The following is a 24,563-nucleotide window of genomic DNA, read 5'->3' on the forward strand; positions in this document are numbered from 1 at the left end:
GTGCCTTCTCCACTGATAGGAGTTTCTAGAGATTTAGAGCCATCCCCCTCTTCCCATGAGGACATCCCCTTACAAACGGAGATTTCTCCTATAACGTCTTTTACAAAAGGGCAACTTCTATTGAGTTTTCAGACCTTCTCTTGAGTCTGTAATTTTTTAAAAATAACCAGTTTAAAATAGTCCACATGCCAGAGTGGCATCTTGGGCTGGCAAGATTTGCTCCCCTTCGGGCCTCAGGAGAAACCTGGAAGAGTGAAGGACAAGGAGAGGGAAGGAGAAGCTGAGGAAGAATGTGGTCTCCAGTGACGCCCAGCCTCAGTCTGATCCCATGAGAGCTCTGAAGCCTCAGTGGCCCCATTTTCAAAGAACAAAGTGGGGGCCTTTATACTTCCCACCTCAGCCGGGCACTGGCTTTGACCTGCTCCATGAAACCTTCCAGAACCTTCTCGGTCCCAAGTTCTGTCTCCTTCTTCTTCACTCTCAGAACATTTTGTTTTATTCCCATCCACCTCCTCAAATTAGGCTTTTAGACTATGGATCACTCCTTGTTTCTCATTTCTGTGTTGCCACGGAGGTAGCGGGATTATAGAAATCATCGCTGAGTCCGTTAATAAACCCCATCACGTGTTTCTCCATCGGGACAACAGTTGTCAGTGTTAAATATTTAGAAAACAAGCAGAGCAAAGGTCTACCGCATAAAGATTGGCTCCCATTCCCTGGGAAATCCTGACAGCCCAGGATCGCTCCAGAGAGTATAATGCTTGAGGGCAGGGAGTCAGGAACCAGCCTGCCTGGTGTAAAATCACCACTCTACCACTTTCAAGGTGAACGACTGGGGACCAATTCCTCAACCCCTCTTTCTTTCTTCACCTCTGAATCGGCAGTAATAGTAGTATCTACTTCACAGGGTTGTTGTGAGGATTAGATGAGGGGACGGGTATGAAGTGCTTAGAGCAATGCTGGGGACAGTGAGTGTGCCTGCTATACAAGTCAGGATGGGCAACATGAAGCGGGCCTCCAGTGCCGCGTGGGACAGACATGATGGGGGAGCACAGACATGGCGAGCATATTAAAGGCAGACAAGGGCATGAGAAAAGGCATGGAGGGGTGATACAGAAAATACGTTCAGGGGACTGGTCCGTGCGGGGCAGCAGGTTTGCAGAATGGAAACCTGGGAGATAACACTGGACGGGGCTGCACTTGCAAAGGGTTTGTGTTCCTGGGTTAAAACGTTTGGATCAGTCTCTGCTGGAGTTCGGCGAGAGGACAGCGGTGGGGACTCCGGGGGGGAGGGGGTAACTCACAGGGTGGGACTGGCTAAGATCACCAAGAGAAATAGTACGCTGCTGTGAGGATGCCACTGCCAGTGACAGAGTGTAGACAAGGCCCTCTGCGACCGTCTCACGGGGTGGGTTGATGAAGGAAGCGAAGAGACCCATCTGGTATGCAGCAGGGGACTTAAAAGTGGAGGCACCTCACATTCAGCTAGGTGACTGTCCATGCCAGTGTTCTCATACCCAACCTCCCATATCGCAGTTTGTGTGCAGTCAGCAAACAGGAGCAAGAGCAGGCCCTGGCTGCGGCACTGGCTGGCATCCTGTGGGCGGCAGGAGCGGCTGAGAAGGCCACCGTCTGTCTTGTCACTGAGCACACTTATGTCACCTCCAATCCTGACTACTCGGGCGATGATTTCACCGAGCGGGTGAGTGCACCCCTGCCCGTCCTGCCAGACAAAGGGCCAATGAAACCTGAGAGTATTCTAGACTCAACATGGAAATGAAGGCGGAGCCCCATCGATGCTCCCAGAAGGGTCAGATGTGGCCAAAGGCATCTTCCAAAGAGGTAAGAACCAAGGGTTGGAAGTGCCTGCTGTGAATTTTTCCTTCCAGAATTCACCAGGATCAAGAATACCCCAGACCCGAAATCATCACAAAATGCATTTCCATATCCACTGTCTTCAACATTGCTGAATTTTACCTATTAAGAAAAAATATGTTTATGGCTTTACTGCTCAAGATATCACATTGGTTTAAAACTAAGGACTGTAAAAGGGAGGCCGGTAGCCATCCACTTTCACCATGTATGTTTCACATGGCCTTGTGTAAGATAATCTGTCAGGTTTCAGCAAAGTGATTTTGCAATGAAACAAAAAGCTCCCTTGAGGAAATAACAGTAAGTTGACATCTTATAGATGTAGCTTTCATCTTCCTTTTCATTTTTATCTTCTATTCTTGATTTATAGCTCCAGCTGTTTGAACTTTTAGAGAAAGAAGCCACTGAGAAATTCATCTATGATCATTTACAATGTGTAAGTGTTTAAGTGTTGAGATAATCCCTTTATGTTGAACCGATCTTACAGGAAATCTTCTTTCTTTTACAAAGTGTACTTCTAATGATGCTTATTAAGAAAACCAGGTCATTTTGAGAGCTAAGAAAGGGCCGAATGAGAGAAAGAAAAGCCCACCTCTCCCTCCCCACAGCCTAAAAAGAGGCCAGATCACACACAGGCCATTCACAATTGCCTCTTTGTCCTTGGCTAATCAAACCCAGAGAATAATACTATAGAGGGCATATGCCAAGATTTCTTTTGTGGGAAGAGAATACGTCAAAGCAGTCTTGCCTCATCTAATGGATAAAACACAAAAATGCTAGACAACTGAGGCCCTAGTCTAAATTGCCAAAATGACCACTCACATTGGCTCCAAGGAAATGACTTCTAGTCTGAAAAAGGTGGCCCTGTTTTACCTCTTCTATCAGCGCCTTCCACACAATGTCGTCCTGGCAATAATTCTTCCCAACCTCCCATGTGGGGACAGTGTCGGTGGAATATCTCAGGTGCTTTTTTAAGATGCCTTTGCAGAGAAAGGAATGAAAGCTGATTTCTAAAGAATTAGAACCCTACAGGGTAAAAGAAGAAGACAGTTAGCAGGGTAACCATGAAGCCATACAATGGTGGATTATATAGAAGGAGGAAATGGGGTCCATGAACCTCACTGCTCCATTCCTTCCAAAGGCTATAGAGGTAGAAAACTTGGGCATGAGTTCTCAGCCGCACATTGGCCATACATTCTTGGTTAAACTAGTCACCCCAGGACTACCTCCCCCACCATCTCATATGTCTGTGTGGTAGGCAGAGGAAAGCCCCCCACCCCCAACTGCCCTACAAGGATGTCCATACCCTACCTTGTGGAACCTGTGAATTTTATGCTTTATAGCAAAGGGGAATTAAGGTTGCTAACTCAGTTGACTTTTTTTTTTTTTTTAATTTTCAAAATTTGTGAGATTTAAGTATAGGTGACCTACAATGTCATATTAATTTCAGGTGCACAACAGAGTGATTCAACAACTCTGGGTGCATTACAAAATGCTTTAAAATAGGGCGAGTATTCCAGGTTACTCAGATGGGCCCAATGTAGTCACAAGGGTCCTTAAGAGGAAGACAGAAGAGGAAGTCAGAGTGTACGATGTGAGGACAGTGTTGCCTGCCGCTGCTGGCTTTGAAGATGGAAACGGGGGACACGGCCACTAGAAGCTATAACAGGCAAGGAAACAGAGCCTCTAGCAGGCCTGCTGACTGCTCCATTTGGGCTCAGTAGGAGCCATTTTGGACTTGTGATCTCCAGAACTGTAACATAATAAATTTGCATTCTTTTCTGTGCTTTTTTTTTTTAACTTTTATGAAGTTTTAATTCCAGTATAGTTAACATGCAGTGTTACATTCGTTTCAAAATTTCTATTATTTACAGTACTAAATTTATGGTTACTTTATAATATATATTTATATTTTTAATATAAATGTATAATTAATATAAATTATATATAATATAAATTTACAATAAACCTGTATAATGGATTTTAAAGACCTAGCATGAAATATTAAGTTAGAAGCCTGCTTAGGGACTCTGTTGTGGGCAGATATTGAATGAAGTCACACAGATAGAGAGGCCATGTAAGTAATGAGCCTTCCAGCACAAAGAGGCAAACCCTTTCCTTTCTGTCTTCCATCTCCTCAACTCAGACCTGGGGCAGTCTGATTCAAAAGGAAGGTCCCCACATCTGCAAGGGATTCCTTAGTGTCGCCGGAGTTGAGAATCAGAGGATCAGAGCTGAAACTCTACACAGGCTTGTTCTATCAAAGGCTAAGAGTCAAGCTGGAATAAGTAACAAAGGCCTTATGCAGAGATCGACTGTACGGTGTGGGTGAGCCTGACGTGAGAGCTGCCCGGGTCAAACAGACCCATGGTGACTATTGCCATAGCCACTCTGAGGAAGCGCTGGCACCGTTTCCTCAGTGACGGGGGCACTTGATGGCAGGTTCCATCAAGGGCACTTGATGCTCCTCTCAAGGGCACCCCTGACCAGGGCCCGCACATTATGATGTGCTTCACCGAACCTTTACCAAACCCCACTCACTCTCAAAATGCACCCATTTTGAGGTCCCATTCCTGTGTCCCATCTTAAGACAGAAATCCCAAGACAGAAGTCTGAGGGCTACATGTGGACAGTAGACCTAAGTTTATGGGTTGAATTTCATCCCCCCAAAAGATATGTCCCCATGCCTGTGCATATGATGTTATTTGGAAAAGAGGTCTTTGCAAAGGTAATCAAGTCAAGGAAACGTCACGCTGGATTAGGGCCGGCCCAATCCAGTGACTGGTACCTTTACAAGAAGAAGGACACTTAGACGCAGACACAGTCATGTGGGGAAAACACCATGTGATCATGGAGGCAGAGCTTCCATGATGGGATGTGTCCTACAAGTCAAAGCACTCCAAGGATTGCCAGCAGCCACTAGAAGCTAGAAGATGCAAGAAAGACTCCTTCCCTTCTGCCTTCAGGGAAAGCACGGCCATGCTCCCACACCTTGATTTCAGACATCTGGCCTCCAGAACTGTGACAGAATACATTTCTATTGTTTCAAGCAATTCAAGTTTCTGGTAACTTGTTACAGCAGCCCTGATACACCTATCATATGTGTGATCTGCAGCATTAGTCCACCCAGTGTTGCATTTTTAAACATTTGACGCAGCCACTCTTCAAAAACAACCAGAAGATTCCACATAAAAACCTGGATTTTTAGCTTTTTCCCAAAAGAATCAGAAAACCTGGCCGCACAGGGCCTATATGCTGGCACGTTCTCAGTTAGCTGACGTGGGGGCAGTGATTTCTATTGGACAAGTTGTGATAGGCTGAATGATGCTTCCTACCTGGTGAAAGGACTTTGAAGATGTGATTAAGTCAAAGACCTTGAAATAGGGAGATTGTCTTGAATTTTCCTGGGGGGGGGGCAATTAATAATAAGAGTCTTGTCAGGAAAAGTGGATGACGGGAGAGAGAAAGTGGTGTGACGAGGGAAGCAGAGAGAGAAGAGGGATCACATGTAGGGTCACAATTTGGGGTCATGAGCCAAGAATAAGGATGGGTTCTAAAAGCTGGAAGAGGAAGTGAAAAGTCTTCCCCACAAAGCCTGCAGAAGAAACATAAGCCTTCCAGCAGTTTGAATCAGACTCATGAAGTGGCATCCGTGTTGGGACCTCAAACCTCCAAAAGTGGAAGACAGAGAATTCATGTTGTCTTATGCCACCAAGTTTGTGGTAATTTGTTATGGCAGCAACAGGAAACGAATACACCAGGGTCCCCAACGTGCCTCTGGACCCACCTCTCCTCATTTCTCTGACACCCATTTGGGTTCCTGTCTGATGCCTGTGGCACTGGAATTTGTTCCTGCCTGAGGGTCCTGCCCCTGCCAGGTCACAGAGAGTGATGGGGACAGATTAATCCATAAAAGGGAAAGCACCTGCATTTTAGCAGAAGCCTTCCCAATACAAGGCCTTTAAAGGAGATGCTTTAACCCTGGGAACCTTGAAAGCCAGCCAAGGAGCTTCTTTTCAGCAGGCAGAATATTCATACAAAGCTAAGACCTGCTACCTGAATGTTAGTTGGGCAATTTGGATTTGATCCTGGAAATCACAGGGCACCTTTGGAAACTCTTGAGCAGAAAAATAGCCTTCCCAAGAAAAGAGAGAGGGGAGAAGCGCCTTAAAGAGGGACAGATAATAATTTTGTTGTGGTTCTAGCATGTTCCAAGAACTAAGGTAGGTACTGTGCATTATTTTCATTTAACTTTTGCAACAAAGCTGCAATTTATCCTCAATTGCAGATGCGGTGATTGAAACTCAAACAAGTTAGTAACTAGGAGTAATGGTAGAACTGGTTTTGAACCTAGATCTGTGTAAGTCCAAAGGTATTTCTAGAAATCAATGAGGAGGGAGAGATGTCCCAACCAAGGAGAGGCTGGGAAGGGGGCCAGCCAAGAGCACACCAAGGGTCTGGGCTGGGATGGATGCTGGAAAAATGGAGAGGAAAGATACACTACATCGTAGCCATGATTTGAAGACAATCATGAGATAGAAGTGGAGGAAAGAAAAATAGGTCGAAAAGCAAGAGAATGACAGCACCAAGGGCAGACCTTGAACAAGCAAGACAAATGCATTCGATAGTGAAGATGGCCTAGGGAAGCTGTACTATCAGCCGGAAAAAAAAAAAAAAAAAAAAAAATCTTGGGCTATAAATCCTCGAATTCATGCCTGGAGATATACATAGCTGCATTGCTTTTAGGCAAACATGCTTTTGTTTTGTCCCCCCCAAACAGTTCAAAGAGGAAGGAGGCCATGGTGTCATCTTGTTTCTTTACAGCCTGATCTTCTCCAGAACATTTGAAAGGTAAATTCAACAAACATTTGCCCAGGTATTTCCTATAGCTCTGCGATCACATACGCAGAGTACTCTTACATCGGAAAATATTTTCATGCCCTGTTGGAAACCTGAGTAGTTTTTCCCAGTGGCTGCTCTTCTGTTGATTCATCCTTTTCTGTAGTCAGTTTGGCCATATTAATGGGTGAGTGGATGTCGCCAGAAAGGTTTGAATCTGTTTTTCTCGTACAGTGGTGGCTTCCTTCTACTTGTGGTTATAAATATTGACGGATAATACCAAAATTTATTTGTATAACTTTCATAATAAAAGTATTTTATTATTGGGGCGCCTGGGTGGCGCAGTCAGTTAAGCGTCCGACTTCAGCCAGGTCACGATCTCGCGGTCGGTGAGTTCGAGCCCCGCGTCGGGCTCTGTGCTGACAGTTCAGAGCCTGGAGCCTGTTTCTGATTCTGTGCCTCCCTCTCTCTCTGCCCCTCCCCCGTTCATGCTCTGTCTCTCTCTGTCCCAAAAATAAATAAACGTTGAAAAAAAAATTAAAAAAAAAAGTATTTTATTATTTATATGCACAATAAAATATACCCACAGGTATTTATTTTGTCTCTATGATATGCAAAGCCCCTTTCTTGGCACAATGGGAAATACAAGTAAAAGAAGAGATGGCCTGACCTCCTTCAGGGTCCAATCTGGGAAAGATAGGAGTTATACATAGAGATACTGGGTATGTCACAGGGGGTACTTAATGTACCAAATGAGGTATAAAGACGAGGAGTCTGGAAGATTCCAGAGGAGGAAGGGTCACCAGTGGATAGACTAATCAAGGAAGGCTTCTTAGAAGAAGTAGACTTTCTTTTGGGCTCTGAAAGGAAAATAACCTTTCAGAGAATCACAGAGAGATACAGAGTCTCTAGAAAGGAAGAGTTACAAGCCCTGAAGCAAAAATCTCCTAACACTTGTCTTTTGCATAGCATCATCACATTTTTGTGGTCTGTATTATTAGCTGCTTAACAGTTTTCTTTAAATCAACACAAATTTAAATATTAACTTCTTCCTAAACATTAATATCTTTTAAATCATGTATTTGTTGTGCTAAAGAAGAATGTATTAAGCACATCCACCACACGGTTTTTTTCTTAAAAAATTTTTTTATAACATTTATTTATTTTTGAGAGACAGAGAGAGACAAAGCATGAGCAGGGGAGGGGCAGAGAGAGAGGGAGACACAGAATGTGGAAGCAGGCTCCAGGCTCTGAGCTGTCAGCACCAATCCCCACGCGGGGCTCGAACTCACGAGTTGCGAGATCATACCTAGGCCCAAGTCAATGCTTAACCGACCGAGCCACCCAGATGCCCCCACCATATGGTTTTTTAAATGCTCATATCTACACCACCTAAAATCATGCCACACTTAAGACAACACTGCCCTGAATTATATCTGATGCCACCAAGGCACTCACCATGCTGGACCCAAGCTTTTAGTTCTTACTCAGGAAGGGCATGACTCCAGAGGCGCCTGAGTGGCTCGCGTCTGACTCCTGGTTCAGCTCAGGTCATAATCTGACGACAGTTCATGAGCCTGAGCCCTGCATCAGGCCCTGCGCTGACAGCGTGGATTCTGCTTGGGATTCTCTCTTTCTCCCTCTCTCTCTGCCCCTCCTGCAGGCTCTCTTTCTCTTTTTCTCTCAAAATAAACAAACTTAAAATTTAAAAAAAAAAAATTTTTTTTTAAATAAAAGAAAGGCATGACTTCAGTCCTGTGAACAGGTTCCCTCAAGAACACTTTACAACTCATATACCAGAACTCAGCACCTCTCCCTAATCGAGAGCAGGAGCCACATCCTGCCTGGACTTTCTATCGCCTGGGGTGGGACCCCAAGCCCCGGTCCCTGGTGAAATAGTAGAGGCAGCCCTTCTGCAGTCAACAAATGGGCTTACCCCCCAAACTAGTATTTTCCACTTGAACAGTCTGTTCAACTCTGTCTTGAGCCAGGACTCTCTGTGCCACTACCCTAAGCCAAGCGTCCCTTGCCACTCAGAGCAGTTTCTCCACTGAGCCCAGCACCCACACAGGGATCCTAACATGTGAGATCTGTCACTTCACCCTTCTGCCTCACCACCTGTCAGCATCCCCCAACTTCACCCATAGCTTTTCCCATCACCTCTGCAGCCTGGGTATTAGAAGCTTTTCCGGTGAGAGACGCAAAGGTGCAAGGCACATGGGCGGGACAGTGACTAGGCAAACCTAATGTTGGGAGGTGGAAGAAGGAGAGGCCGTGGGTTCCTGGTGCGGTCACTGTCTCTGACTGAAGGCTGATGGCATCTTGCATCCTACAGGCTTCAGAAGGACCTAGATGCTTCCAGCACTCATCTGTTACAACCACATGCTGGGGGCTTCCTGTGCAGGCAGGTAGGTTGAGAGGCTTTGTCTTTCTATTATAGAATCTGAATTAGGCTTTTTTTTTTTCTTCAATTAAGCATATTCGCTCCCCAAGTGAAGAGTGATTGGATTATCTTTGAAAGACTAAGAAGATGCTAATGTGAGTTTGCTCTCAGAGTCTATGTTCCAATTTCTATTTTACCTCTGAGAGCCCCACACTCCTGACGTTTTACAGACCTGTTAGGAAATATCTTGACAGGACCTACCAGGAATCCCTAATCATGGAAAGAAAAGTACTATAAAAACATCTTCGCTTATTGCTTCTTAAATCACAAGTATGGAAACCAGAGTTTATAAGAAATGTAAAGGGAGGAAGGGCAGTCAGATCTAAGTGGGGCCCGTGGGGAGTTATTGTGTATGGCTCCAGAAACAAAGTCAACAAACTTCTGTTTTAATCCTACCAAATGTTTACGACATGTTTTTCCTGAATTATGTATTAGGTGATTTCCATTCTTTTAAGTAAAACTGGTGACCTTGCAGTGGTTATTAAAAAAAAAAAAAGAAAGAAATTAAGGCCTTTTGTCATTGCTACCTAAAATATAAATATTTGTAAAATGTGCCAACTAGGCAGTTTTGAACATGATTTTAACTGGAAGAGCAAGTCCGAATGTCTTCAATGGCTGTCAGAAAGGAAAGTCTCAAGAAATATTGCACGGGGTCCTGACCCGCAGTGACGTTGGATATTTGTGGTGGGGTAAGGACACCTCAGAGAATGACAGGCTTTCACAGGTGAGTGTGTTTTGATTCTCAACCACACAGCCAGAGTGTCAATATTTTGACTGTTTTTTAGGGTCATTATTAAGGCAATGAAAACCTGAGCTAACTTTTTCCTTTACTTATTCCTGCACATCTCCCACCCCCCACACATATGTACACCGAGAGACTTTCAGAATCTAAATGTAAATATCTAAGTCTACTGTACTTGTGTCATATTTTATTTTATACATTTTTATGCATATAGAGGACAGGTCATACAAGTAATATGCAAATAATTTTTTGAAAAACAATACTTGATATATAACAAGATAAAGGGAGGGTCCCCTTTATCCCCACCCAGCTTCCGGCTTCCTTCTCAGAAATCAATACTGTCAGCCACGGATGGGTATCTTCCCAATCCTTCATTTATGCAAATGAATGCATATTTTCTACCTATTGCTTAAAGATTTAAAAAAAAAATCACTGGGGAAAAAAGGGGGCCCCCTCCTCAGGAAACTCTTCTCAAGAAGATTTCCAACTCAAAGGATCGACAACCTCTGACAACGAGAAAGTAGAATGTGCTGTTGGAAAACATAACCAGAGAATTAAGTAAGATGTGATTCTGCAAAAATAAACAGGAGAGCGGGTGAGAAAGCAAATATACCCACCCCAAACCACAAATCAAAGATGCTCCTGTGATATTTTCACAGAGATCTTCATCCTAAAACCCAGGGAAGGCGAGGCAGGTTCTGTGAAAAGCGACACTTCTCTGGAGTGGCTATGAAATTAGCTAGGATGTAATCCAATATGATGGTGAAAACGTCCCCAACCTCTCCCAATCACCAGCACCGAATGAGGGCCCTGCTGCTCAGTACCTTCCCGTCCTTCACTCTGCCAGTTGAGCTCAAAATCCCTTTCGTGTGCACAGGACTCCACGCTTTATAAGATCCTTTTATATCCAGAGCTTTGCTAGTCTTTCCCACTACTGTTGGTTCCAGCCACGATGCCTTATTCATGAAATCCATATGCCGTTACGCCTACAAAGTCATGAGTCTGATGTCATCAGAAAAGCAGAGTTTGACCACAGCAGAATTAAGTACATTTTGCATACAGGCGTGTTTAAAAGTTTGCTTATCATTCCTTGAGTTTGAAATCTAGGCCTATCATAGAAAAACGAGAAGTGACAGATAAGCTAAAAGTAAAAGAAATGAACCCAGTCCCATCACCCAGGGGTCAATCCTTCCAGAAATGCTCCCTTCTCTTTTTCTTTCTTATATAAATATGTTCTATTCTACTCTTCTGAAATCTGCTTTTCTCATTTAACACAAATATCTGTACATACAGCCAGTGAATGTATGTCCTTCATTATATTTAATGGATGCAAAGAGTTCCGCCGTATGAATGTGAAAGGCCGTACTTTGAATATACCCTGGACAGAGACGGGATTTGTTATTGTTACAAAATTCCTAATCACTTGGTCCCAGATAATCTAGAAAGTCCCCTTAGAATTTGATATGTATACTAAATAGGAAAACTAAGCCACAAATAAGGGACTTACAGATTTCGTTTTACATATTTTTCTTCTTTTTCAACCACGCATGGTCACTTGATGTCCGTGGTCGGGCACTTTGTACCCATCCTAGCCCGATAATATGCCAAGACTTAGTTTGGAGAAAAATGGAGGGGTACACGGAGGACAAGTTTCAAGGAATGGGGGCACAAACACCACAATAGTAATTTTACTGCTTTGTTTATTATTACAAAGCTTTTTTCTGCTATGTCACTATATTCTTATGATCAACTACAAGAGTTAAAACAGTGTTTCTCACATTTCAGTCATTTGAGTAGGTAATTCACAGCTTTGTCATCTATCCACACTTGCTCCACACTCTATTACTTGATTAATATTGTTCTTTAAATCAACTCACTTTAAAATTTTAAATGTAACCTTTTCTGCAGCGGTAATACAAGCCACAGACTTGACGTATGATTTTGTTTCTAATACATTTTTTTTTTAATTTTTTTTTTTCAACGTTTATTTATTTTTGGGACAGAGAGAGACAGAGCATGAACGGGGGAGGGGCAGAGAGAGAGGGAGACACAGAATCGGAAACAGGCTCCAGGCTCTGAGCCATCAGCCCAGAGCCTGACGCAGGGCTCGAACTCACGGGCCGCGAGATCGTGACCTGGCTGAAGTCGACGCTTAACCGACTGCGCCACCCAGGCCCCCCTCTAATACATATTTAAATAAATGTTTTAAAAATATTTTTAATGTTTATTTATTTTTGAGAGAGAGAGCGAGCGAGCATGAGGGGGGAGAGGCAGAGAGAGAGGAGGATAGAGGATCCCAAGCAGGCTCTGTGCTGACAGCAGGGAGCTGATGCGGGGCTTGAACCCATGAACTGTGACATCATGACCTAAGCCAGTTGGACGCTTAACCGACTGAGCCACCCAGGCCCCTATATGTTTTGTTTTAACGCTCATCCCTGTGCCACTAACTTTCCTGCCACAGGCCACCAATTGGCAGTTTGCCACACTTTGCAAACCTAGCATAAGAGTGAAGGAGTTTCTGTAACATGTGGGAAACAGCTCTGACCAGAAACCCAGGAGACAGAGTTGGAGGCTTTGCCCCGCCATCACACGGGTGTCACTTGGACCAGTCACTTAACCCCTCTCTAAGCCTGTTTCCTTATCTTACAGTAGTGTCCCAACACCTGCTCTGCCACCACAGGACTGAGGTGAACAGCGAACAAAATCATGAATGCCAAAGCCTGTTGGAAAGGCAAAATGACCTATACACGTATAAATCTACAATAGGTGATAACAAATGACACTATAGTGTTTTCTTTGGCCACATTCACTCACCATCTCCTAACTGTGAAGCTCTGTGTCCAGATATGGTGATGAGTCCTACGTGAGCCAGTACCTGTATATACACTGATTACTTTGGGAAGGATATAGGCAATAAATGCTAGAGAACAGCGAGCTCAACACTGGTTGCACATTGAAATCACCTGGGGAGGTTGGGTTTTTTAACTGACTTCATTTTTTTGAGCAATTTTTTTTCTCAACAAAATTAAGCAGAAGGTACAGAAACTTCCCATATACTCCCTGCCCTCACACATGCATAGCCTTCCCCATTATCAACATCCCCCACCAGAATGGCATGCTTGTTACAACTGATGAGTCTACACGGACACATCATAATTATCCAAAGTCCATAGCTTATATTACGTTACAATACTGATGTTGTATAATATATGGATTAGGACAAACTTATAATGACATGTGTCCACCATTATAGCATGATACAGAGTAGTTTCATTGCCCTAAAAATCCTCTGTGCTCCAGCTAGTCATCCCTCCCTCCCCCAGCCCCTAACAGTAACTGATCTTTTTACTGTGTCTATAATTCTACCTTTTTTCCAGAATGTCATATGGTTGGAATCACACAGTATTTAGTCTTTTCAGATTGGCTTCTTTCACTTAATAATATATAAATTTGAGGTTCTTCCATGTCTTTTCATAGGTCAATTGCTCATTTCTTTATGGTGCTGGATAGTATTCCATTGGAATATTATAAATAATATTTAATTGACTAAATAATATTCCATTGATGCGTCACAGTTTATTTATCCATTCACCTACAAAAGACATGTTGATTGCTTCCAAGTTTTGGCAATTATGGGGAAAGCTGCTATAAACATCCATGTGCAGGTTTTTATGTGGACTTAAGTTTTCAACATCTTTAGATAGATATTACGGAGCATAATTGCTGGATACATGATAAGAGTGTTTAGTTAGGGTAGCTCAGTCGGTTAAGCGTCCCAACTCTTGATTTTGGCTCAGGTCCCATGGTTCATGGGTTCGGGCCCCGTATCAAGCTCTGAGCTGACAGTGTGGAGCCTGCTTGGAATTCTCTTTCTCTCTCCCTCACTCTCTCTCTCTCTCTCTCTGCCCCTCCCCTGCTCACACTTGTGTGTGCATGCACACGCATGCTCTCTCTCTCAAAATAAACTTAAAAAACACAAACAGTGTTTAGCTTTTTTAAGAAACTGCCAAACTGTCTTCCAAAGCAACTAGGCATTCTCATGTTCCCACTAGCAATGAATGGGTTCCTGCTACCCCACATCCTCGCCAGCCTTTGGTGTTGTCAGTGTTCTGGATTTTGGCCATTCTCATGGGTGTGTAGTCATATTTCTTTGCTGTTTTCATTTTCATTTCCCTGTCATGGCCATCTGTATATTTTGTTTGATGGAGTGTCTGTTAAACTCTTTGGCCCACTTGGAGAGCTTTTAAAACTACCAATGCCCAGGTCATCCCCAGAACAGTGTCAGCTTCCTGTGTATTGGAGCTGTGGAGACACACAGGGCCCCGCACTCAGAAGGCCTTGCCCTTGGTTTAATGCTTTGCTGTCACCACCCTAAAATTCTTAATGATTTTTTCAATAAGGGTCCCTGTGTTTCCATTTTGCACTGGGCCACAATTGCCTAGCCAGTCCTAGCCAATGACCTTGTTCTGTTTGGTCTAGAGAGCATCTGAGCTTTGGAATTTTTAAAGCCCACAAGTGATTCTGACGTGCAGCCGGGTTTAGAGGCCTCTGTTCTAGAGCAGGGCTGTGAAGCCTCAGCGTGGACATTTTAGACGGATCATTTCTTTGTGGTGGTGGCTGGCCTGTGCATTATGGGCCGTTTAGATGTGTCCCTGGCCTCTACCCACTAGATGCGAGTAGCTCTGCCCTTCAATGTGACAACCAAAAAGGCTCCAGACATTGCCCAATATTCTCTGGGGGAAAAATTGCCCTGGTTGAGCTGATATTTAAAGGAAGGGGGAAAAAAATAATCTCGTTAGACTTAACTGATTAAATCCACGTGTGTAGAATTGGAAAACTAGTTATTGCAACTAAAATTACAAGAAAGAGTCTTTTCTTTCAATCGGTATCAGAAAGGTTGACAGGTTTCGCCTTCTCTGCAAGGCTTTGGGGACAAGTCTCAGACCTCATCTTAAATTAAAATTAAATAGATGTTTGCTAAATAGCTGCTCAGCTGCTCTGAGAAAAGGGACTATGTCAAAGAGTATGCCACAAAAAGACAGAGGGAGACCAAGAGAAAGAGAGTGTGTGCCTCAAAGGGTCAAGAATTTACAGAGATCCCGTGCTACCATTTTCTCTGGATCCTATTTCTCTCTATACAAGTCGGCTCAGCTGCTAAATCATGCTCTAAAGAAAATTACCTGCAGAGCCTAAAATATCCTCCAATAATAAAGTGGATGTTCTCAGGGACCTTAAAGTAAGTCAAAAGGCCAAGGCATAAGGTAAAAAAAAAAAAAAAAAGGTTTTCCCACTGAGAAGAGGGCAAAATGTGCCAGACACGGGACCACCATCCAAATGCTTGCTCACAAATCGGAAGTAGGACAAAGCATGGGAACTGCGCAGGTTAGCTTTAAAATCTACATAGAAATCAAATCTGCAATGCTTCTATCTTTTCGAAAAGTGACTCATGTGACTTTTCATCCTTCCTTCTTGGACTCAGTGTTCTCTCCCCGGGGAGACTCCTATGATCCTGCCCTCAGTGAAAATTGCCTGCAATTGTACCCTAATGGCTTGAAACCCTGAGGATGTTTATTATGTTGTCTCTGTCATGCACTTGGAAGTTTGGTTTCAGAACAAATGTATTAAAGGGCGAATCCTGGCTGGCGGTTAGTTTTCTTACTTGAACCACTGAGATATAGGACTATGTTAGACGTATACACATATACATGTAAACTTTTTTTTATCAGAAGGTGCCTGTTTTATTGTGTATATCAGCTCATTATTTGGAGATAAAAGCAATCCATAACTCGTCATATTATTAAAATAATTATACATACATACATATGTATATATATAATTCTACATATATTTTCACATCCCTGAAGATGGTAACTAAAGTATATATATGAAGCTCATTTACTCATTGGAATGCTAACAGCCTCTTGTATAGAGCACACACTATGTGCTAGGCTCTTTCTGAGCCACTGCAATGATGCCTTATTTCATTTAATCCTCACTCCTACTCAAAGGTGTAAGTGTTAGGTTTAGTCCAGTGTCTGTTGTTTGGCCATTCATTTTAAATACGAGAAAATCTGGGCTGAGAAAGGTGTGGGAACTTGCCCATGGCCACCCGCTAGGCATCAGAGCTGGTGTCCGCACTCTGCCCACTGTGCCATGCTGCCTGTCGTTATCTTTTCTCATCTTCTGATAGAGTGATAAATACAAAGTGCCAGTTGTTAGAATTATATCCCATCCTAAGTGCTTTTATAATCTATCGTATCTATGTACTTACATATAGATGTAGACTTATTTGTATGACATCACCTGTAATATCTATTATAGGTACACAGATGTTAGACTCTAACATTTAGATGGTGGCAAAAGCACAGCTAGGGTTTAGAAGGCAGGACTCAACAAGCTAGAGCTTCTTACGTGGACTTCTGTGTTAAAGCACTTGCTTAGGTTGATCGTGGACTACCTGTACTTGGGGCACAGTCTGAAAAGTAGCTGCTCCCCTTCACCTGCCGGTTTGGCAGGCCAGGTCCGTCAAATGTGTGTCCGGAAGGACAAGCTTGGTGGGACTCAGAGTCGTGCTAACCAGAGGACCCACGTGACTGTGGTGCATCCAGAAGTGTAATAGTTCAGAGTCCTCTGCCCTAGAACTGAACAAAAGTCTGCTCAAGAAAGAACCAGATATGTGCTCGCTTCGGCAGCGTGTATACTAAAAAAAGAAAGAACTAGATGTGGTTCTAGAACAGTGCTCTCCGGCTCACTGGATTGAAGACCCCCACAGCCACTCGCCTTCCTTTCTTCTCTGAGTAAGGTAACCCCTCCACAGAGGATTCATGAATGTGCCCACTGGGTACATAAGCACTTTATGGGTATTTAGGGGCTCCTGCCTAGGCTGCGTGCTTCATATCAGCGGATTATATGTATCCACTGATAATAAAAATCCGTAAGAAAGGTTTCCGAGTTCAAAAGAAAACCAGCATGCCAACAGATTCTGCTGTCCTGGTGAAACCCATCCTGTAAATGCTGTGTCTGTCTTCCTAAAGTAAATCTCTCCTTACTCTGGGATAAAATTGCAGAGGCTGCAAAAACACATGTCTTTCAGTCCCAATGTCACAACCCAGTGGGTGAGATTTAAAAAAAAAAAAAAAATGGAGTTCTCATTAGATGACACGGCAAGCCCCCCCCAGAGCCCACCAGACTGACAGTTCTTACGGAACGCAGCCAGCTACCTACAAGATGAGGCACTATTTCGAAGCCTCCCGTCACTTTTCTATTTGAAGGTACAGGTTGGAGTGTGAGGTTCCAATACCTAAGTGAGAACATAAAGCAGTTTGAGTCTAACACCATCTGGAAAGCCTTAGGAGGTTCGCATTATCTTCGCACCTGCCACGGAGAAGAAAAAACCAACTCTGATTTTTAGAAGGGACTGAAGCCATTTAGGTCTTGCTGGAATTACTCCCCTGGTAGCCGTGGCACAGGGTACCACCATCCCCGCCGTAGCCTCTGTCCTCTCGAAAAACCCTTTAAAGGGACCGGTAGGAAGAAATCCAACCACAGAAGTACCACGTGAAGCTCCACCCACCACGTGAAGCTCCACCCACCACGTGAAGCTCCACCCACGGCGCTCTATCGCTAAGGTGCTGACCCTGCGAACACGACGACCTACCTGCGCACTCGCTGAAGGAAGTTACATCAACTTTGTGTTCCAGGTGCAGAGACGAGAGCCAGACCACTCGTGCACACGAATCTCCACCAGGAATCAGGGCAGAAAGCACAAATTTCCAACACCTTCCTCCCGTTCCAATTACCAGACTGGACCCTTGGGACTCTCAATATCAAGCTCATTATGCAAAAGCACATTGTAAGCACCATTGTTCTAGAAGACGTTAAAAAAAAAAAAAAAAAGAATTACACGGACTCAATCCTTGCCCTGTAGTGTTTAGAATTTGTCCATCCCTCATCCTGTCCTTGTAATTTTACACTGGCTTAAATGATACATGTTAGGAAAGGCTTCATTGCTGGATGTAATGCTAAACCTCTTGGGCTTATTATACAATGAGTGAACTTAAGGAGAAAGGTATTTTATTTATAGCACTACTGTATCACAAGTTAATTTCCTTTTTACCATAGCAACATGAGGCAACATGCACAAATTCTGCATTTGGGGAATCTCACCAATAAAACATATTTAGAATGCTGCTTTTGGGGCTGGGGGTAGCTGATAAACTGTCTACCCAAAAGCAATACAAATTCTTAACTGAACGTTCCAGTCAAACACATAATGTGGTAAGCTAAGAAAAGAAGGGGATGGGGCATCTGGGTGGCTCAATGGGTTGAGCCTCTGACTTCGGCCCAGGTAATGATCTCACGGTGGTGGGTTCAAGCCTCGCGTGGGGCTCTGGGCTGAGAGCTCGGAGCCTGGAGCCTGCTTCGGATTCTGTGTCTCCCTCTCTCTCTCTCTTCCCCTCTTCAGCTCATGTTCTGTCTCTCTTTCTCTCAAAAATAAATAAACTTTAAAAAAAGAAAAGAAGGGGATATATACTTGGCTGGATTCAAACAGGAGGTGCTTGGCTTTGTTTTTGCAGGAATCGCTTTTTTTTTTTTTTTTTTTTTTTAGTTTATTTATTCATTTTGAGAGGGGTGGCAGAGAGAGAGAGGGAGGCCCAAGAAGGCTCTGCACTGTCAGCCCAGAGCCCAGTGCGGGGCTCAAACCCACAAACTGTGAGATCGTGACCTGAGCTGAGATCAAGAGTTCGACCCTTCTGACTGAGCCACCTAACGCGCCCCTACAGAATTCACTTTAAACCAGGTGTGTTCTCAGCCGTAATCTTAAGGCTTGACTCTTAGAGTTAATACCTACACTGCCTTGACAGTCGTGCATGACATTTTCCTTTTCACCGGCATCTCTCAAGGCAAGTAAGGAAGGCTCTGCTTGCTCAGTGTGGAGTCTCTGTACGGTTACTTTGGGAGCTGGAGACTGTTGTATTTATAACTACTTCATTTTCCTCCTCCTCTAATAAAATCTTGAGGAGCTGTGAGTTCAGAAAACTGTTGCATTGTTGCATAAAGTAACAATAGTGTGCTGTCAGCACATTGCTGAGTGTCACCTGAGTGCCAGTTGATTTTTGCCTACGTTACAAAAACTCCAATGTCATACATGTCTATATTCTATTGCCTCCACCTAGACACAATTTACAGGAACTTTCATTGGGGTGAGATCATCCAAAATACCATTCTTTTGACTTTCAAAATAAGTGACATTTTATTCCAAATAGCCCTCAATTTCCCAATTAGTTTATCCAAGTTTTCCAACCTTCATACTTCCATGTCCTGTAGATCATATTTTGATTCCATATAAACTGAGTACCTAAGGTACCATGGCAAAAAGGTCTAAGAAAGAAAGTGCTTATTTTATAACTAATGAATGGTTGCAATGTTATTTGCAACTTGTGGGTGGAATCTTGGAACGTAAACGCATTCGGCTGCTTCAAGGGCATATCCTCTGTGTTTTATTTCCAATGTAGCCAGTGGGCGACTTGCCCGTTAGATATGTGAGATGCTCATATTACACTCAGCCCAGAGGGGCTACTTCTAATGAGACCAGACAAGCAAATCCTGCACCTACAATGATCATGTCCAAATTGGGATGCTAGGCTTGCAACCCTTTTTTAAATTATTAACTAAAACTGAACTCTTGTCTTTCAAACACAGTAATATAATTTTTCTATGGTAGCTAAAAGTGAAAACCTTAAAGACAAAAGCATCTCTGATTCACCCACTCACCCACAACTGAAGAATTTAAACTAAAGCAAAACGAAGAGATTTGAATAGAACTATTGAGAAATCAAAATGTCAAGTTATTAGCCTTTAATACTTGGGTTTATGAAACGTGATAATTTTTCAAAGCTGGATTTTCCATAAAACAGAATCTGTTCCTGAACACACAGTACAACTCTAAGGACTGAGAAGAAAAGAAACAGAATCAGATCCTTCCATTATGGGAAGCCACACCAAGGCTGAAGGTCCATAGCTTTCCCTGGCATCACATGAAAATGATGGTTTTTTTCTATGTAGCTCAGGCTTATTTCTCTAAGTAGAAAAAAAATAGTTTTTAACGTTAATGAATTTTAATAGAAATCTTTAAAAATATGTGCTTTCCTGCCTCTTTAAACAAACTGGCAGATACCATAAATAGAAATGCACTATAATATCACTCAGGGGCTATGCCTGTCAGAGTAGTACTTTTGTCCATCTAATTCACGAGTTGCTAAATTGACAGCTGCCTGGGAAAACTAGATAAACTAGTTAAAAGAGTAAATTTAATATTATTGTGACGCTAAACTAGTATATTCAGCTCTAAATATATCTTCACATTTGATCTCCATGTTAACATGTAGATATGTGTATATATGCACGAGTGTGTGTGTGTGTGTGTGTGTGTGTGTACTCCCTTCATTTCCCTGGAGCTATTTCCTATGTTCAAAATAGTCTATATTTTTGCATTCTAAATATTTTCTTTTTCCTATATTCTAAATGGTTTCCAAAAGTCTGACCACCTGCTGAATGAAATACTGTCCTATCTGGGGGATAGGAGTAAATACACCAGTCAATGACAAAGACAGATTGAAGTCCTCTTATTCCACCTGTACACTTATAAATTCAGTTTATTTATTCTCTACTTAACTTCAAAACCAAACTGAGGTGGTTCTATGTTCTCCATGAGGCCACCCAATAACAGCGTGACCACCCCACCACACCATTCATACAGGCAAATTCGTTCGTAAGGAAGCCTTCACTTCAAACCTTATTGCACACAGAGTGCCCTGCGCGGACCAGCTCAACAAGACGCCTCGGAGCCGTGTTTTGATCATGATGATGCATCAGTATCTGCCGCGATGTGACTAAATCTCTGTCCTCATCTGCATTCCCCTCTTCCCTTCCAGGTGGGCAGCAGGCTGAAGACTCCCAAATTACCTATTTGGCTATGCAACATTAATGGAAATTCCAGTGTCCTTTTTAGCACAAACAGGCAGCTCTTATCAGACTGGAAAGTGGAGCGTCACTTTGATCTGTACTTTTACGGAGGCCAGCCCCCACAGAAGAAGCCTGTGCAGCTTACAGTAGGTGAGCATTTCAGACTCCAAGTGCCGAGTGCTTTAATGCGCTCAAAAAGATGCAGCAGCCGGTGTTTCCCAGCTGTGCAGATATTCACACTGGCTTTGCAGGAAAAGGTTTAGGCTTGATTTCTGAAATGAAACCTATGCATGAGTCCCACAGTCCTAAACCCAAGCTTTGCAACCTGGGAATTCTGAAGCTGCTTTAAATAGGAGCAGGGGGGTTTACACACAGCACAGAGGAACAAATGAGTTTTAGGTAAGAGAAAAAACAAAAGGGGAAGAACCAAATTTCCAAAAGGCCCTCTCTAGGAACTTTTATCTGTGAGCATAAGGCATTTAATGCCTGAGGAAAGAAATGGAACACCAGAGGGATTGGGGCAGAAGGTGTGTTCCATTTGGTCGATTCTATCCTACAACTGATCGGATGATCATCCAGTGACAGAAGTAAGCAAACTGAGAGTGCATTTCTGTTGCGGTTAGTTCAGAAAGCATTTCTGAGGCTCTATTAAGTGCCAGGCAGTGTGGACAGACACTAGGAGAGCAACAGTCACTAAGGCGCAGTCCCGGCAAAACTCGAGGTTCCACGCCGAATGGAAGAAGCAGACAACCGCACAGGTTATTTCATTTCAATTACAACCATATTCTTTTAAACTCAAAAAGAGGGGGCGCCTGGGTGGCTCAGTTGGTTGAGCATCCGACTTCGGCTCAGGTCATGATCTCACGGTTCGTGAGTTTGAGCCCCGAGTTGGGCTCTATGCTGACAGCTCAGAGCCTGGAGCCTGTTTCGGATTCTGTTTCTCTCTCTCTCTCTCTCTCTCTCTCTGCACCTCCCCCACTCGCACTCTTTCTCTCTCTCTCAAAAATAAGCATTAAAAAATTTTTTTAACTCCTAAGGAAAAAGACTAAACCTAAGATGTCTTTAAGCATTGGCCCTTTGGACAAGGGAATAAACATGATGAGACTTGGAGTCTGTACTGGGCACCTTGGTTTTACTGGTGGAGGCTTCTTGGTTTGATGTTGGACTCGGCATTTAGCATCCCAGATCTGGCGTTAAGCAACTTTTCAGTATAATGAAATCTGGAAAAGTATCTTAGTGACTGTTTTATCTGTGCAGCTCCTAATTCTTTAATTTTGAGAAATATATACTAGCCCACTTAATTTGGGGAGACAATGACAATTGAGGTGATCTCAGCTCAGGTCTTGATCTCAGGGACGTAAATTCAAGCCCCACATTGGGCTCCACACTGGTATGGAGCCTACTAAAAAAAAATTTATTAAAAAAATATATATGTTTATTTATTTTTGAGAGACAGAGAGAGGGGAGGGGCAGGCAGAGAGGGAGAGAGAGAATCCCAAGCAGGCTCCACACTGTTAGTGCAAAGCCTGACATGGACTTAAACTCATGAACCATGAGATCATGACCTGAGCCAAAATCAAGAGTCAGACGTTTAAATGACTGAGCCACCCAGGTACACCCCCGCAAAAAATATTTTTTTAAATATATATTTACATTTAAAAACATATTTTTAAATATACACATTTACATTCAAAAACATGTTTTTAAATATATATTTACATTCAAAAGCATGTTTTTAAATATATATTTACATTTAAAAATATATGTTTTTAAATATATTTTTACATTTAAAATGTTTTTAAATAATATTTACATTTAAAAACATTTTTAATATATATTTACATTTAAAAATATATATATTTAAAAATATGTACAGTAAAACCTTGGTTTGTGAGCATAATTCATTCTGGAAACATGCTTATAATCCAAAGCACTTGTATATTAAACAGAATTTCAGAAACCATTGGCTCAGTGGTGACCATATGACGTTTGCCATCACATCCTACTCATCTTGCAAGACATCACTCATTTATCAAGTTAAAATTTATTAGAAATGTTTGCTCATCTTGTGCAACACACGCAGAACAAGTTACTCCCAATCCAAGGTTTTGCTGTATATGTTTGGGTCTACTTTACTCTCTTCCTTGAGGAGAGCATCATGTTTGTATCAACTCACATGCATTGCAAGCATTCTCTTCTGGGCACTGTATTAGAAGCTTTACAGGTAATCCCATTATGTTCTCCCAAATGTCATATGAGGTAGATACTAGAATATCTATTTTCACATAGAAGAAACTGAGGTAGCCAAGAAATACTCAGTGAATAAATGAAGCTGAGAGATGTTAAGTACCTTCTCAAATGTCAAATACGACAAAGCTTGCCCTTGAGCCCAGTTCTTGACTACCCCACTGGACTACCTCACCCTTCACCCAAAAATGTAAATGTATTCTTAGAAGCACTGGGAAGTGAGGAACTCTCCTCTTCCTGGTTTTCCGGACAACATGCTGTGATCTACACCTGGCCCTATGTGTCGCATCATGGTGCTGGAATGTACATTTCATGAGTTACCAATATTCATGTTCCAAAATACACAACCACCCATGTTACCACACATGTTTTGTATGGGGCATTTTTACTGACCATCTACTGGAATCCCCTGGGTTTAACCGGGTCTAGGAACACAGCTTGCTGAGCCCAACTCCTGTCCACCCATCCTGTTTCCCTTCCTTCCTGGCTTCCTCTGGAATGCTGTATAGAGGGCCTAAATGCTAGCTGTTCCTCACCCAGATACTCACTCCCATCACTGGGAAAGAAACCAACCTGGAGATGGACATGTAGCAGGAAGACGGTTTTCTCCAGTGGAGATGCTAATCAGAACCAAGTGGAGAGAAGCCACCATCAACTGGAATGGAACCATTCCCTTTTTCTAAAAAGAAAGCCAGTATGCACAATGATGTCTGAGGTGTCAGAACTGCTGTCATAAAAGCCTAATATGGGGGAAGACCGTTTCCCTTCTATGGTCCTCATTCATGGGAACCCCACTGAAAAACCCCATCAGCAACTTTTTCTCTCTTTTTTTTCTTTTTTTGTGCCTCTGTTAAGCCCTCTGCAGTTGCTTTCAGTGCTATAGAACAACAAGATCTGCAAGGTGTCTTCTCTATACTTGCATAGATGGGCTCCTTCATTTTATTCAATAGAGCAAATGAAGTGTTTCTCCTCTATGTTATTTTCAAATTAGCCTTTTGTTGGTGCGATTCTCCCCGAGGATTATGGAAGCAGGCAGCTAGCTTTCATTTGGGGATGAAGTCATCAGTAATGCATCATCAGGTTTTTAGTTATGGCAAGAACTCAAGCCTTCTCAAAGACTTCCTGGTATGGAGAGCATTCCTTCCCAAGGTTACATTTCACATGCCCACATTAGCAAGTTCTGGTCATTAAAATAGTAAATGGGATTTTTGGGGCTTGAAGCAGGGACTATTCCTGGTAGTCTGGCAGCTATAACAGTTGACTTACGGGTTCAAGCAGTCAAGCCAAACACACAGAAGAAGGCATTATTTCTACCAGTGCTATGCTTCTTTTCTTTAAAAGCTAAACATAAATATATAGACAGACAAATAGATAAACTTAGAAAGAAGACTTACTCCTAGATAAAATGTAATTATATATAAAAATAGAATCTTTTCTTATGTCATTGTTAAAAGG

At 42.8% G+C, this 24,563-nt stretch overlaps 1 protein-coding gene across 1 annotated transcript in view; it reads left to right on the top strand.

Annotated features, from left to right (window-relative positions):
• The window catches only part of MINDY4B (MINDY family member 4B), a 36,485-nt gene extending 12,694 nt beyond the window's left edge, over positions 1–23,791 (top strand). The window contains exons 6-12 of the mRNA XM_043593308.1: positions 1,537–1,702; positions 2,243–2,308; positions 6,653–6,723; positions 9,047–9,119; positions 9,717–9,878; positions 20,831–21,011; positions 23,649–23,791. Of these exons, the coding sequence (XP_043449243.1) occupies positions 1,537–1,702; positions 2,243–2,308; positions 6,653–6,723; positions 9,047–9,119; positions 9,717–9,878; positions 20,831–21,011; positions 23,649–23,791 (862 nt within the window). The remainder of the gene's footprint in view (positions 1–1,536; positions 1,703–2,242; positions 2,309–6,652; positions 6,724–9,046; positions 9,120–9,716; positions 9,879–20,830; positions 21,012–23,648) is intronic.
• The last annotated feature ends 772 nt before the right edge of the window (positions 23,792–24,563 follow it).

Source organism: Prionailurus bengalensis, chromosome C2 (genome assembly GCF_016509475.1).
Source record: "Prionailurus bengalensis isolate Pbe53 chromosome C2, Fcat_Pben_1.1_paternal_pri, whole genome shotgun sequence".
NCBI classification, from domain to species: domain Eukaryota; kingdom Metazoa; phylum Chordata; class Mammalia; order Carnivora; family Felidae; genus Prionailurus; species Prionailurus bengalensis.